The sequence below is a fragment of the Sorex fumeus genome, unplaced genomic scaffold (assembly GCF_029834395.1).
Source record: "Sorex fumeus unplaced genomic scaffold, SorFum_2.1 ptg000045l, whole genome shotgun sequence".
Classification (NCBI taxonomy): Eukaryota; Metazoa; Chordata; class Mammalia; order Eulipotyphla; family Soricidae; genus Sorex; species Sorex fumeus.
The window spans coordinates 12,619,451-12,636,117 of record NW_026606102.1 but is presented as its reverse complement, the minus strand read 5'-3'; the positions used below and the strand labels follow the sequence as shown (position 1 = coordinate 12,636,117).

General features: G+C 49.0%; 1 protein-coding gene across 2 annotated transcripts in view; it reads right to left on the bottom strand.

The window, feature by feature from the left end:
• Positions 1–13,275, bottom strand: part of USP24 (ubiquitin specific peptidase 24) — a 287,122-nt gene extending 273,847 nt beyond the window's left edge. For both annotated transcript variants that reach the window (XM_056122422.1, XM_056122423.1), the window contains exon 1: positions 12,833–13,275. In XM_056122422.1, the coding sequence (XP_055978397.1) occupies positions 12,833–13,201 (369 nt within the window). In that variant the 5' untranslated portion in view covers positions 13,202–13,275. The remainder of the gene's footprint in view (positions 1–12,832) is intronic.
• Positions 13,276–16,667: the final 3,392 nt, after the last annotated feature.

Here is a 16,667-nt window from a genome sequence, read left to right as displayed (position 1 = left end):
AAATATGGACTAAATAACAGAAACTACTAGTATATTATTGTTTCATTCTTTGGTGAGATGATGACCCTGCAGGCCTGGAGGAGAATGCCTGTGCTCAGGAAACTCATACTGAAATAATAAGGAGTCAAACGTAGTATCTGCAACTTACTTTCACCAGGAGAAGGAAACATGTGAATGTGCAAGTCTTTTGAGACAGGAGAAATAAAGCAAAAATGACAAAACATTTGCAAATGTTGAATCAAGGTAAAGAACATGCAAAAGTGTTGGTTGTGCTATTCTTTCAATTTCTGTGTAGGCGGGAAATTGCTCCAGATAAAACTTGAGAAAAAGACATCTAGTATACAAATCAAATCACAGTCACACTGTGTGTGCCTATCCATCATACACGCCCCTTTTCACACCTTATCAACTCATTCTGCCCAGTGCTCCCTCTCAACTAGGATCTCCGGGGCTGGCTAGTTCCTCTGGAAAGGCGACCCGGGCCGTTGTCCCTGGAGCTGGCCATCAGCCTACCCAGCCACGGCAGCGAGCACCCGCTCCTCCAAAGCAGGGATTCCGCGTCTTAGCAATCAGGGACCAGGCGGCGCCAAAGGCAGGTGATAAATATTTGTTCAGTGTTAAACAAATGTTCCCACACTACTGTTTCCAACCTTTTTCAAATAACGGGAGGTGGGGGCAGGGGAGAAGCAGCGAGATGAACAGTGTCTCAATCGTTTTGATTCAAATTCAATGGACTACGATTAGGAATAACATCATTAATCATTATCATAGTGAAAATGGGAGAGGGAAAAAAACCAGATAGGACAGTGTGGAATAAACAAACCAAAAAACCCACCGCAATTGTTTCCTGTATTGTTTGCCTTGGGCTTTCTTTTTCCGTTGGACCACACCTAGAGGTGACTAGGAACTACTCCTGGCAGTGCCCGGTGACCATGCAGTGCCAGGGAGTGACCCCGGCCGCCTGCATGCAGAGCATGTGCTGCCGTCCTCTGGGACATCTCCCCAGCATGGTTCCTGCTTTAATTATACTGTTTCACTTTCATCTTTAGAAATGAGGCTCTCTACAACGAAACTCTTTATTGATACTGAGCTCAACTAAGTCTACATAAAAGCAACTGGCAAACAGTACCACAAAAAACTAAAACAAGTTTCTTTTGGCAGACATAGGCTTTCTTCAAAGCCTATTTCTCTGTAAGATAAAAGGAAAAAAAATGCTAACTTCATCATCTGAAGCAAAAGAAGTGGTACTGAGTACCAAAGTTCACACGGAAAGCATTATGACCCAAACGGCGTTCATTATAAAGACACCAGCAAAGAAATAGTAACAATAATAATTCCTCTACAAACTGTAAAACTAGGTAAGCATCATGGCAGAAATAAGACTGCCCAGACATGTAGTTCCTGGAACATACATGCCGGGTTATTTTAGGCAAGGTTAGCTTTAAGAAACTGACACACAGGACTAAAGAAAAAGGTATTTCCAAATAGAGATAGAAAATACAGAGCAGACTGGCTCTAGAGAGTCACAATTCAGCCAGTGTGGCTAATGAATGAACGCTCTGAATACAACAGAACCTGTGTAATCATAGAGGTAAGAGTTTCCATTCAAATAAAAAAAGTGACCTTTTTAAAAGTGGGGATCATTCAGCAAATGGTATTGGAAAAATAGTCACATGTAAACCCAGACCCCTGTCTCACACCATGCTTAAGAAGCCCATTCAAAATGGAGTAAAGACCTCAATATCAGACATGAATCCATAAATTATACTGAGGAAAACATAGGCAGAACCCTTCATGACCCTGAACCTAGAGGCAACTTCAGTGGCTTAATGCCATTGGCTAGCAAAAGACAAACAAATGTGATTATATCAAATGAAGAAGCTTTTGCACCAAAAAAGAAAACAGTGACCAGAATTAAAAGACACCCCAGAGACTGAGAGAGAATATTTGGCTGCCACTCATCTAACAAAAGATTTAATATCTAAGATATATATATATGTATATATAAAGCACTTATTGTAATCCTCTCAAAAAATGGGGAGAAGAGATGCATAGATTCCCAAAGACATGCAGATGGTCCAGAGGTATATTTTAAAATGCTCTGCATCCCTGATCATCATGGAATGCAAATTAAAACAATAGTGAGATCTCACCTCACACGTGTGAGACTGGCACACGTCACAAAGAACAAAAAGAAACAGTGTTGGCGGGGAAAGGGGATCCTCATTCACTGCTAGTGGGGTATCAACTAGCTGCAACGTTTTGGAAAATATGAGTCATTCTCAAAAAAAACCAAGAATTGAGAGGCTGAAGGGATAGCACAGCACACAAGGCCTTGCACACCTCCAAACTGGGTTCGATCTGGGAGACCCACATGGTCCCCTGAACACAGCCACGAGTGATCTCTGAGTGCAGAGCCAGGAGTAACCCCTGATTACGGCATAGTATATGGCCCAAAACCAAAGAGAGGGAATACCAAATGGCCAAGGGCCATGGGGAGGGACAGAATTAAGGGCCTCACACAGGCAAGACATGTGCGCTTACTGCTTGAGCCACGTCCCCAAACCTCAAGAGACTTGGGTGGAGTGGGGGAGAGACAGAACAAACGGAAGAGGAGTAATGGAGAGATGAAGCTCTGACATTAAACCAGCAGTGACCGAGCAGTGCCTGTGGTCAGTTCTGCATCTGGAGTCTCATGGCTGACAGAAATGGGCGGGGGCATTCACTGGTCGTCTCTGCCAAGCCAGAAAGCGTTAAACCCATTTTGCAGAAAAAGGATCACGTTAATGTTACAAAAGATGGAGCAATAGGTCTAACACTTGTGGGCTGTGACAAAACAAGGGGAAAGTCAAAGAGGGCACACCAGGCCAGAGACCAAGAAAAGGAGAGGAAGGGGTCAGGGAACAGGTGGCTAGTTTAAGGCTGTTTTTTTTTTTAAGGAATTCTCTAAGAGATTATCAATATGCACAACACTTTACTTTTGTGTTCATTAAAATAAAGCATCTAAGACAAATGTTGTTTTTAGCCTATTAACACTTTTTAAAGCGATCTATCAAAATATTTCATTTCCAACCTACAAGTGTCTATATAGTGCATACCAGCAGATATTTGTACAAATACAGGCAATCACTGTATTTGGTACATACAAAACCCAAAAGGATACAGCCTGGTACAGCTCAACCTGGCATCAAACAAGGGCTCTGATACTGACCACAGGCAGTGGTGGAAGGATCGGGCAGGGGCCACTGAATCTCACGGGCGCGCAGGATGCCAAGGGAGCAGGCTCACAGGACCTTACGCGTCCCGACACCACTCAACATTTCCCTCCTCAACCCCAACAACCTTTCAGAAAATTACTCACAACTGCTGGCATTTAAAAACGATAAGCAAGAAAGCCAGATAAACAAGCGATAAGTGAAAAATGGATCCAATGTCCACTTTGCCCCTCTAACCCAAACGTTTAACAGAGGAAATAGCAGTGATTAACACAGGATCTCTACAGGTATTAAAGGTGACTTCAGTGAAGGACTTCCTCATGTCAGAAAGACATGGGAAAGGCTACAACACACACTTTTTTGGGGGGTGGGGGGGTGGGGGTCCTTGCAAACATGTTCGGGGAGGCACGGGCAGATCTCAGTGATTGATACTTGTCTCAGCTCTAAGGGCCTGAAGGTTCAAAGCTCTGGTGCTGAAGGCCTGTTACTCCAGTGCCGATAGGTCCAGCCAGCAGTGCTGGATGCCCCCAGGACCCCAGCAATGCTCAGAGGCCATGTGGGCTGAGAACAAGCCCAGCCTTCTGAGCCATCTCTGACCCCTACAAAATTCATCTTGACAGGCTGGACTTGCGTTCGGGCTATACTCAGAACCCAGCAGTCCAGGCTTAATCCCAAGAACTGAGCATCCCCAAGGTCCCTTTCCGATCTAAAAAACTTCAGATCTTTACAAGTTCTGGTTTCCTTTAGCATGTAGAGGGGGAAGGCAAGAAAAATTATCATTAATGCAGATAATGCTATTTTGTTCCCATATTATGACCACAATGAACTAGGAATACTGAAAGCTCAGCTTCTTAAGCCATGGGTCATGACCCCAATGGGGTCATGTAACAAACTGGGGTCCTGTAACAAATAAATTTATAATCAAAGGGCCAGGCAGTACAGTGGGGTTTGAAGTGCTTGCCTTGAACTCATCCAAACCGGCTGGCTGCTTGGCACCCCATAGAGCCCACTGAGCCCACTAGGAGTGATCCCTGAGCACAGAGCTAGGAGTAATACACAGTAAAGCACAGTTGAGTGTGGCCCCAAGGCCACGATAAATAAAAATGAATTTATAATCACTAGCACCAAATGGCTTGATTTACATACTTGTTTTCTATCCCTGGGGGTCATGTAAAATGTTCTTAGACAAAATGAGGAGAGTTGAAGAGGCCCTGATCAAAGGTGAGTATGCACAGATTCTAACCCTGAGAATTGGTCCTCCTGAGAAATGCCTGACGGGAGATCGGGGCTGTGACTCAAAGCTCAGAGGGCGGGCACCTGCCTTGCACATGCCACTCCTGAGTCCACGCTCTGGCACTGCATTCCCCAGCAAACACCCCCACCCACCTGGCTGGGCACCAACAGGCCAAAGCATCACAGCACCGCAACCGTCAGAACTGCATCATCAGGAAAGGCCCCTGCGCCCCCAAGCACTGCTCGAAATGCCTGCTTCAATGAGACAGAGGTTTCAGACTCCCACCATGTAAACCTCCAAGCAGTGAAAAGCAAGCAGCCCTTCCTTGTTAGTCGCCACAGATGTCAATCTATCTGCATACCTATCACATCTTCTATCTTTTCCTAGCATGATTTTCATAGCGTGAGTAGCAGTTGCTCAATAAAAACCAGATAATTGCTCAAAAACAAATATGAATAAACACTATAATTGTTATCAGTGAAATGCAGAATATTCCTAGTCTAACTCCCCAGAACATCTCCAATAAAGCAGAAGTCATGAAAAAAAGAATCTCACAAAACAAAAGCTACTAACATTTAAAAAGCGTTGCTCTACCAAACAGAGCCCACTTGAACGCAAAACTGACCATGACAAAACACAACAGTAGGGCCGGGAAGACAGCTCAGAGGGCTGGAGTCAGGCCCCACGGCCCCTGGCACCGTGCACCCCCTCCCCAGCACTGCCAGGTATAGCCCCGTGGTTCTAGCAGTGCCATATGACAGGGCCCGTGCACCTAACTGGCGGGCCAAGTCTGCCCGGGGTAGCCCACGGGCTCCCAAGCTCTGCTACAGACTCCCCCACAAAAAATACTAACAACTGATCAGACAGATTTCACTTACAGAACTACCACTATACCCACTATTACAAATGCTTCTAAAAACCAACACAACATTTCTCTAGTCTTAAAATACAGATACGCTCAGCCAGCATTAAGAGATTTTTTAGTCTAAAATATGACCAGATACTATAGCAAACTCTCTTCTAAGAAAAAATAACATTCATGCTTTCAGACGGACATTTGGTTATTTCAAACGGGCACCAATTTAAAGAGATACTAAACTGAGAAAATCATCGACCTATTAATAATAGTAAACTTACCACAAGCAAAGAAATAGAAATTCTGTACATTCCATGGCACTAAAGAAATGTCACTTGGAAGAAAGTATCACTTGATTTCCTGGTAATGGATGTCACTATAGATCAAATAACATCACCGAAAATTCTTGAGGCACTATTCAAATGCTTTTGATAGATCTGGGCTCTTTTCTACTGAACCCACAACTCATCGAGGTCGCTAATTTCTTCATTCAAACATTTTAATTTATTAGGCACAGAGCAAAAGGAAGCCAGCCACCCCGATCAATAGAGCAGAGGAGGGGTTGCGGGTAATGGGTTCACCGCGGCTCCCAACACTTCCTCAGCGCCTGGCACACGCCGAGCCATGAAACCACGTCAGCAAATGGCTAGTTAGTGTAGTGCACTGAGCTCTTTTGTTACTCTGACATTTTGCATTTAATATCTGTTTGAGAGTCACAATGGGTTGTGCTGCTCCCTCCCCCCGACCCAAAATGATTTTGCCTACTGGTAATAAAAAAAAAATCCTCAAAAAATTCCTGAATAATTATCCCATGATCAAAATGTGCATGTAAAAGGGTAAAGGGTAAAGGCCCTCCCGTTGATCGTCGATTTGCTCGAGCGGGCCCAGTAACGTCTCCATTGGAGACTTTGTTGTTACTGTGTTTGGCATATCGAATACGTCACGGGGAGCTTGCCAGGCTCTGCCGTGCGGGCAAGATACTCTCGGTAGCTTGCCGGGCTCTCCGAGAGGGGCGGAGGAATCGAACTCGGGTCGGCCATGTTGGCCGCTTGTAAGGCGAACACCCTACCGCTGTGCTATCGCGCATGTAAAAAAAAAAAAAATTACAGAGGTTGGAGCCATAGTGCAGCTGGTAGGGCACTTGCCTTACACACAGCCAACCCAGGTTTGATTCCCGGCATCCCATATGGTCCCTGCACCCGCACCCCAACAGTCAGGAGTGATCCCTAAGTACAGCCAGGTATGGTCCCAAAACGAAAGGAAAAAAAATACCATTCAGGTAGGTGGTTAGTAAGACTGTCCTGTACTGCGCTGTCCTCCTGTTGTTCATTGATTTGCTCGAGCGGGCACCAGTAACGTCTCCATTGTGAGACTTGTTACTAAGTTTTTGGCATATCGAATACGCCATGGGGAGCTTGCCAGGCTCTGCTGTGCGGGCGGGATACTCCCGGTAGCTTGCCGGGCTCTCCGAGAGGGGTGGAGGAATCGAACTCAGGTCGGCTGCGTGGAAGGCAAATGCCCTACCCGCTGTGCTATCACTCCAGCTCCAGGTCAGTAAGACAAACAATGAAAAAGAAATATAAACAAGAACAGTGGGAATAAAGACACATAGAATTAGAATTAACAGGCAGTAAGAGTAAGGAACCTAAATACATTAAATGACAGAAGGTGATGCTGTTTGCAATATCACTGAAGCTTTTCAATTTCTTCTGTTTTGTTTTGCTTTGGGGGCCACACCCAACCCTGCTCAGAAATCACTCCTGGGAATGCCCGAGGGACCATATGGGATGCTAGGGATTGAAGGAGGTTGGCTGTGTGCAAGACAAATGCCCTACCCACTCTACTATCATTCTGGCCCTGGCATTCCAATTGCTAAAAAAAAGATTACTAAAGTTAAAATTTTTACTTAATTATGTTAGTTCTTTTCAGGAAAATAATCTATACCTACATGTTCCATTGCCTCGTATAACCTTGATCTTTAAAACGAGGAGGTTCTACCTCCCTCACCTACAACATTCTCTTTCGGCAAAAGAGGGAGGAAGAAGGAAAGAGAAAAGGAGGTTACCAAGGGTGGAAGCCAGATTCCTAACTGCTGGATAGATGGGAACTCATCAACATATCATAAAAACAAAATGGTTATTAAATACGGTGCCAACACCTCACCACAGAGATCAGAAACCGTAAACGGCAACGTCGCCTATTTAGAAGCTTAACCAAAAGAAGAAACAGTTTTTAATAGCTTATGATGAAAAACATTTTAATAAGTGAATAATAAAAATTCCTATAATGAGAAACACCAACCTAAAAAAGAAACTGAAACCCCAAGAAGGAAGGTGCAGAAAAACATTTCCTTGTGAAAATGAAACATGGTCCCACCCCACCCGCCCCAGTCTCTCTCTCTCAGCAGGCCTCTGCGCCCAAGCTGGCAACCTTCGGGTGCGCTGAGAGTGGCCTCCGAACCCTTCCAACTTGCTTTTCTTTCTCACTTCCACCTCTTGTGAAAGCTAAAACCTTGCTAAAAAGGCTCATTCCTGAACTTTCTCAAACAGAGCATTCTAGAACCTTTTCTTCAGTGAGCTGTTCCAACAGAGTAGTGAGGCCCCCGGAGGTTCCTTCCTCTCCAGCCAGACCTTGCAAGCTTCCCCGACCTCCCAACACCGCCAGCCACTCCCTGACGTTCCTCACTACTGTGGGACCGGTGATCCACAAACCAAACCCTCTCACTGGCCGCGGAGAGGAAGCCGAATATTAACGCGGAGGATTCACAGTCAAGTAATAATTTAATCTGAAAAACACTAATGCTTTCTAAACGTTAAAATACAAACGAGTACAACGCTTTAATGTTCAGGCATTAAATGTACGGCAGTATTCTGAAATGGCTCAACTGAGACACTATCCTCAATTACAAACATTATAAACCGTAACTTTTGTACTACTGTGATTGCTTTCAAGTCTTAAGCTAACAGCACATAAAGCTGTATATTATGCCATAACTGCTTGCTCTGGTTTCTCTAAAATGACCTACTCACCAATATACCCAAGGCATGGCCTCAGCTGCTGATGTGGCTCAAAGCTTTCTACACAGGAGGCCCAAGCGCCATCCCGAGCACCACAGGGGCTCCTGAGCACCCCGGGAGTAACCTGAGGTCACCAAGAATCAAACTCAGGGTCTCGAGCATTTCTAGGTATACCCTTGAGCTCCCGCCCCCATCCCTTTGATTTTTAATTTTATATGATTGCTATATATTATAGCAGGGCCAACTGTGGGGCTTTTAAAAAACAAAACAGAACAGAAAGCAACGTGACATCTGACAGAACAGCTCCAGGAGAAAATAGGAAGAAACAAGGGCCATTAAAATAGGAACAAAGGCCAGGGATGTAGCGCAGCGGTAGGGTACTTGTCTTGTGTGAGGTTTCTTGACTCTATCCCCCGCACAACACACACTCACACAATCTTTTTAAAAGGAACATAATGGGATGGAGAGAGAGAGAGAACAGCAGATAGGGCGGCTGCCTTGCACGCAGCCCACCAGGGTTCCATCCCCTGTGGTCCCCAGAGCACCACCAGGAGTTAATTCTCAAATGCAGAGCCAGGAATGCCAGGAATAACTTGAGCACTGGCAGGTGTGAGTCCCCAGCCTGCCCCCCGCCCCGCCCAAAAAGGGGGGGGGGGGTGAACAAAACAATCTTGTAATATTGGCTATTGGTTAAATCATAGTAATAATGTTGTTTGTAAAAATAATTATAATAGAGCTAGTGAGATGGGAAAGATATCTGAAATATCCTTGCCCCCCAGCATCCTCTATTCCCCCCCCCCAAAAAAAGTCCTACTTTATGTTATCTGAAGACAAAATAAAGAGGCTGAAGGGAGAACAAGCTTTTCACTTTCACTGCTGATAGACTTCAGAAGCCACCCGCCCCCAACAGCGCCTGGCCAGTAAGGTGACTGCAGACCCTGAGCACTTGGGAGGCTCCCCAGGGCATGCTCTCAGCCACAGAGGGCTCTACACTGACCATTTAAGAAACAACACTGAGATGCGGTGGTAAACATCTGGATAAGTTATTCAGAGCAGTTGTGAGATCTCACTCTCCTTACCAATAGAACGAACTTATCAGCCACGAAAAAAGGTTTGTAGTTGGTTTTTCTTTCTTTTTTTTACAATTACTACATTAAAAAAAAAATCATTTGTTTATGAGGCCTCAACGGCAGTGCTCAGGGGTTACTCCTGGCAGGCTTGGGGGACCATATGGGATGCGGGGGGATCGAACCCAGGTCGGCTGCTTGCAAGGCAAATGCACTACCCGCTGTACGATAGCTCCAGCCCCCACAAAAAGGCTTTGAAGTAATGCTATTCAAATTCAAAACTGGACAGCTTCCCAAAGTTCCTTCCCTAACCAGAATTACACACGCAACGACAGCCTACGTTCTAGTAACAACCAAACACAACTGTCTGCAGAGCAACAGCTTTACTAAAATGGATATTAAAAGGGATGACTTTCTGTGCAATTTTATGTGCTCCGCTAGGATCTGCATTCTCTATTTTTATTTTCCAATTTTTATACAAACCCTAACAAGTGCAGGAGCCCAAACTACCAAACTGACTTACCTAACCAGCTCAGTGACCTTGGGAAGTTACTTCTCGGGAGAGGAGAGAGGCCTGGCCGTGAGATGCATCAGGGTGAAGCCTCAGCTCCAGCCCCTGCCCAGAGGAAGGAAGGCAGCACCTTGGACTGAAAGAATCACGCCTGTCCCCGATGGCCAAACGAGAAACTAACATTTTTCCCCCCCTTCCTGACAATTAGATTTTATTCTGTATCTTCCCAAAATGTTTTCAAGACACTGAAACTGCAATTCACTATGGCAGAGCCAGAAGTTTAGTTCATTTTAATCACTTTTAAGAAATAAACAGGTAAACTCTGGAAGAGCTGATAAACTTCCTTCACCCGGTTTATGCCACTCCTGCTTTCTTTCTCTTGACCCTGTTCCTCCTGCATGCGGTCCCATTCCCCCCAGATAGGGAGGCAGCTGGTTGTGAGGAGGGGAACCAGGTCAGTAATGAGAAGGCCTAAATTCTAGTTCCATCTCTTCCATTAACTGATTCTGCAGGGACATGCGACTTCCCCTTTTGCCAATGCAAGGCCACATTGGAAAAACAAGGCAGGACTAATTAAAAAATTTCTCATTTTCTACGTTATCTGATTCTCCTTTCCTTTAGCATGTTCTTCCTCGAGTAACTCCTACAGCCGTGCTTCCTGACATCACTCCCAGACTGGAGAGGTGCCTCAGGATGTCTCTCTTCCCTCTTCATCTTTGCCCCCCACTTTTTTTTCCAAATCCTACAACGAATTCAATCTTAAAACCCTGAGGAGTGAAAAGCACGCTTTGACTACAGTTTCAAATTCCACCCAAACAATCATACCTCAAACTGGGGGTGTTCCCAAGTATTTCCAGGAGCAGAGCATAGTAGGAAAGCACCCAATACAGTGTCTGCCACATTCCAGATGCTCATGGTATTCAGCATCTCCCTCTCTACCCCCAGCTCAAAAGCTCCCTTTCCCACCCATCAGCCCAGTTGCATGAAGGCCTAAGATCTAAAAAGCCACAGTAGCAAAAACCCAATTTAAAGTCTTCATCTGGATCCTGTGCATCTGCATGCAGTTCTGAATCTGCCCCCTAGGTCTCCAGATCCTCTCCAATTCTCATCAGTCTCTGCCCCAGTCAAATCCACAGGTCAAGAGGACTTGGAAATCTGATAGGATCCTCTGAAAGGACAGAGATTCTCTGGATTTTACCTGGAAGCAAATTCCTCCCTCCCTCGGTGAACTGTATAACCAGAAGGCATCTTAAGTCTTTATGTAGAGCTAGAGAGTCAGTATAGGTTCTGCTAAAAGTACAAGCCGGAGAAAGAGAACAGGGATGAAGGCACTTGACTGAGCTGAACTAGGCTCAATCCCCAGCACCACAAATACTCCCTGAGCACAGAGCCCGGAGTAAGCGCTGCAGCCTGCTGAGACTGTCTCTCCCCACCCCCCAAAAGGGCCACGGAGCGCTAGAATTAAATTTGATTTCACCTCCAGAAAACTGAAAGGTGTGACAAGAGTAAAACTGTGAGTTCCCACAAAATGAGAATGCGTACATAGCTTTGCAGAGCTCAGGAGCTACGCTAAACCTTCCAAAAAAAAAAAAAAAGAAGAAAAAAAAGCAGAGGCTTTCTTCTGGATTTCGAAAGTGGGTCAAAACTGGCAACAACAAGGAGAGGAGTGATGGGGACTTGCAAAGAGAAGCAAGCATCTCTTAGAGACTTCAGTTAATTGTACAGGAACTAATTCCCAGATGAGGAACAACTCGTCTTTATCTCCACTGCACCGGTCAATGAGAGCTGTGAGGAAACCTCTCAGGGAGCTGTTCCCGGGCCCAGCAACTGTTGCAAAAGCGTTGTGAAACGAACAGGCGGTATCTGCGAGTTAGGAGAAATTTCTTGCAGGAGGCTAAGGGAGCCTCAAGAAGAAGACCCTCTGCCCTCACCCCCCTGCACACACACACGATTCAAAACCCGACTTAAAAGCGTAAGCTCACCCAGCTGTGAGCTAGCAGGGACCCACCAGCTCAAGGGGATCCTGGCAACCGGCCCTCGGAGGACCCGAAGTCCTGCCCCTTAGCTGCCATTTTTCTGCAAAGTAATTATATTCACGGGAGGGAGCACCGTGGCCTCTGGTGGCTTTTCTTGCCTCGTTGCCATGCAAGTCCGTTCTCTCCCCCAACCGTCTCTGCTCCCATCCCGATCTAAACATGCCCAAGGCTCCCCACCCAGGCTGCCTATCTCTGATCAAAGTCACGGGCCCGCCGCCTGCGTGCGCCCTTCCTCGGGACAGACCCGGGCCACTCCCGGATGGATTCTTGGCCCCTGCGTCCAGCCCCCTCTGCCCCGGCCCCCTTCCCTCCTCTGCGGGGCGGGGGTCCACTCGCTTCTGACCCCCGTACTTGATGCTGGTTATCCAGACTTGATGCTGGTTTCATTGTGACTATCCCCCCACCCCCACCTTCCGACCACCCCGCACCTCTCGGCTGCAAACCCGACCCCTGGAGGGCCAGTCCCTCCCGCGCCTGTCACCCCGGTCGCCCCCCTCTGCTTCGCGTCGCGTCGCGGGCCGGGGCCGCACCGCCTCTTGGCGGACCCGGGCTGGCACCCAAGGGCCAAGCCCGGGCGCTGAGGCTGGGCCCAGGCCACTCACTCCGGGGGGCTGCGGGCCCAGCCCAGCCCAGCCCACCTTCCGCGCCCGGGAGCCCGGGGCCTCCCGCATGCCACCACTCCCTCCGAACCCGGGTCCGAGCCCCAGCCGCGTCGCCCACGGCCCCCTCCTCGGGCGCCCTCTCCCCGACGGGCACCCCCAGCCCCGCGCGCGGGCCTCCTCCAGCATCACCGGCTCGGGGCCGGCCGCTGCCCGCGCCCCTCACTCCCCGCGGGCCGCGCCCCGAGGGGTGTGTCCCCTTCCCCACGGGTCGCCGGCCGCCAGCCCCGCGCTCACCTCGGCGTCCACCACCTCGTGGTAGGCGGGCGGGGGGTCGAAGCCGCCGCCGCCGCCGCCGCCCCCGACGCGGGAGGAGCCGGAGCCGCCGCCGCCGCCGCCGGAGCCGCCGCCGGAGCCCCCGTCGCCGCCGCCGCCGTCGCCCCGCGAGCCCCCGCCGGGCCCGGGCCCGGGGCCGCCGCCGCCGCCGCCGCCGCTGTCCATGGGCTCGTAGCCGCCGTAGTCGAGGCCCGGGCGCTCGTTGGTGAGCAGCGCCACGGCCTCGTTGATGTCGTTCTTGGCCAGGCGCAGGGCCTTGCGGATGGTGGCCGGGTCCGAGAAGCCCATGCACAGCAGCGTGGTCATGTGCTGCTCCTCCTCCGACTCCATGGCGCGGGCCTGGGCTGCGGGGCCTGGCCGGCCGCGCCGCGCCGCTCCCCGCGCCCCTGCGCCGCGCGCTCCGCCGCCGCTACCGCCGCCGCCGCCGCCGCGACCGCCGCCGCCGGGCCCGGGCGCGCGCGGGCGCCGCCAGCCGAGCAAGGGCGCCGGGACGCTCAGGCGCGGGGACCGCCCGGCCCGGCCCTGCGCGCCGCCATGTTGGCCCCGCGCGCGCACGCTCCGCTCCCGGAAGCCGCGCCGGGCCCCGCGCGCGCGCGCGGGCGGGGGCGGGGCGGGGGCGGGGGCGGGGCCGCGCCGCGCGCCCGCAACAGGTTCCCCGGGGAGCGGGAGGGGCGCGGGCGCGCGGCCCGGGGCGGGGGTCGGGGTGCGCGCGCCGAGGACGCGGCGGCGCGGGGGTGGGGGGGGCGCACGCGCCGCCTCCCCACCCCCGGGAAATTCACGCGCAACGCGGCGCTGCAGCCCTCGCGGAATTGCCCTATCGAGACTGGTCCCCCCCACCCCGCGCCCACCAAATCCGAGCGTGCAAGGCCACCCAACCCACTGAAATCCGCGCCCCTACCACTCCCCCCGAATCCCAGAATGTGGGTTTTTTTTCCCTTTTGGACATCCCGGTGCTCTGCGCAGATGCAGGTGTTTCCCCCGTCCGCACCCCCAGCCCCTCCTCCTCCTCCTCCTGCCCCCAGCCGGCTCACTCTCCTCCCGTGGACCCCGGCTCGTTGGGCACCTTCTTGACCCTCTGCTCCTTCCGGATGCTCAGCCCCCCCCCCCCCCACCTCCACGTGCTTCTGCGTCCTGCGTCCTGGGGCTCGGGATTTCGTCGTCGTCTTTGTCTCTGGCCTCCCTGAGCCACTGTGCGAGATTCCTTGTACCTTGCCGACAGTCCTTACTCCCTGTCAGGGCTTCCTCTTCTCTGCCTTTCCCAGCAAGTTCATTTGCTCAATTTTTTTTTTTTTTTAGTCGGGTGGTGGGAATCAGATCCCCACGTATTGGGGTCAGAATCCTGGCTCTGTGCTCAGGGATTACTCCTGGTAATGCTGAGGTTCAGTGTTAGGTACCAGAGATCGAATCGGGGTCGATCTTGTGCAAGGCAAGCGCCTTAACCCCCAGTTCCTATTTCTCGGTAGACTCCTGCACTCCACCAGGTAAATACTACATTTTGCTGTCCACCAGCGGCACCCTGCCCCACCATCAATTTCTTTCATCTTTCTGGAGGTTTCTTTCCCCCCTACCTCTTTCAACATCCTGATGTCTTTTTCTACGTCACTACAAACACACACACACACACACACACACACACACATCCTAAACTTATCCCATCCCTAAGGCTCTCACTCTGGCTTCTTTCTGAAATGTACCAACTAACAGTTCACACCCTCATTCAACTCTTCCTATTGCTACTCAGCTCTTAACTCAATTTTCGAAATCACTTGGACCATTGAACCCTTAGTGCCTAGTCTTGTTAACTATCTTTATAAACGTCAGTCTGATTTGCAGAGTAAATTTATCTCTCTTGATGACATTGAAATGAAATCACTACATTTGTTGTTCTGATTAAAGGCTAGATTGTAGACCAAAGACCAGGCCTAATATTCAGCCTCTTAATCTGAGAATGCAGACTAATCCATCTTTCTTGTGTCTCACAACAACAGCAACAAAGAGTCTGCTAGAGAAGGATGCCGGTTATTAGATCGGGTTACAATGTATATATCAATGTTTTATTAAGTGTTATCAACTTCTAGGTGTTCCATGATTTTGAACATACTGCTGGCTGGGGATATAGCTTATGAGTAGAATAATGGCTTCTGTGAGGCCCTGGATTCAGCCCCCAGCATTCAAATCAATAAGTCAATCAATATTTCCGGTGGCATATAATTAGTAACAAAAGTAACCTAAAGGAACACCAGCAGCCAATCATAGAGTATGTGCCAAGGTGGTGAATAATTCAACAAATATGTGCTTTAAATTTATCAGGAGCCTGGTAGTGTTCTTGGCACCACTGATAATAAAGCAGAAAGGGATGTCATAGAATACTGCCTTGTGTTTGAAGAGTGAGTTCAGTGACCAAGCTAAGAAATGAGTTCCAGGACATTGGCATCGGAACAGTATATGCCTGAAACTCGACCATAAATATGCTCATAACTTTGTAATTCACGGTGATTCACTTAAAAAAAAGATATTTATGCAGTCTTAAAAATAAAAAAAATGATTTACAAAGGGAAAGAAAATATTATCACTGAGATTTGAACTAGAACTCACGAGGTCATGAGACAGAGCCGACAGTTTCAGACACAGGTTTATAAAACAGAGCCAGAGGAAACTGTCTGAGCTGAGAAGAGGAAGCAGAGAAGGAAGCAGAGAAAAACAAAGTCTGTGATAAAAACTGGAAAGGAGCCACAGGAGGCTACAAAAAACAAGGAAGGCCATTTTTGAACCGGATCCTGGAGTGACTGAAAAGCCGGGCGGAGTGTCATCTGAGGATGCAAGTAATATAATCACACTTTTTTGCATGTACGAGAGCACTTCAAACTGTTGGATTGGGCAAGCAAAGAGGGACCTGTGGTATGAATATTCATGCTTTCATCACTTATAATTTTATTTCTTTTGCAGCAAAATCTTGAAAATGTTTTTTGAAAAGATGACCCAATTTTTTTTTTTTAAAGTTACTCAGGGCCAGAGTGCAGTGGGCAGGGCACTTGCCTTGCATGTGGCCAATCCTTGTTCGATCTCTGGTACCACATATGAGCCTTCTAGGAGTGATCCCTGAGTGCAGAGACAGGAGTAAGCCCTGAGCACCACCAGCTGTGGCCCCAAACCCAAAATAATAACAATAATGAATAAGTAAAGAAAAGGCTATTCAGTTTGCCTTTACCCTTCTCTAGACGCTTCTAGGGAAAAAAAAAGAATTAAGAAAATCCAGTGAGGTCTAGAACGATCATACTATCTCCTCCCCACCCTCAACCCCTGCCCCCAGGTGGGGGTGGGTGTTGGGGCCACACCCAGTATTATTCAGGTCTTACTACTCCTGGCTCTTGGATTCCTCCTGATGGAGTGGGACTCTATGAAGAGCCAAGGGATTGAACCCTGGTCGGCCATGTACCCTAACCACTGTACTATCACTCAGGTCCCAAGGGTCTTACTGTCCTGAAGATAAGATACGAGGGTTGGGGCCTGGAGAAACAGCCCAGAGGGCAAGGCGCTTGTCTTCACACAGAACCAACCCTGGTTTGATCTCTGTCACTGCATATAGTCTCCCTCAAGAACCACTAGGAAGAAGGAAATTGTCTGCCATAGAGGCAGGGGGTGTGGGGAAGGGATAGCGGGAGGGATACTGGGGACATTGGTGGTGGAAAATGTACACTGATGGAGGGATTGGTGTTTGATCATTGTACGACTGAAACTCATCGTGAAAGCTTTGTAACCATTTCCCTGTGATTCAATAAAAAAAAAAATTAAAAGA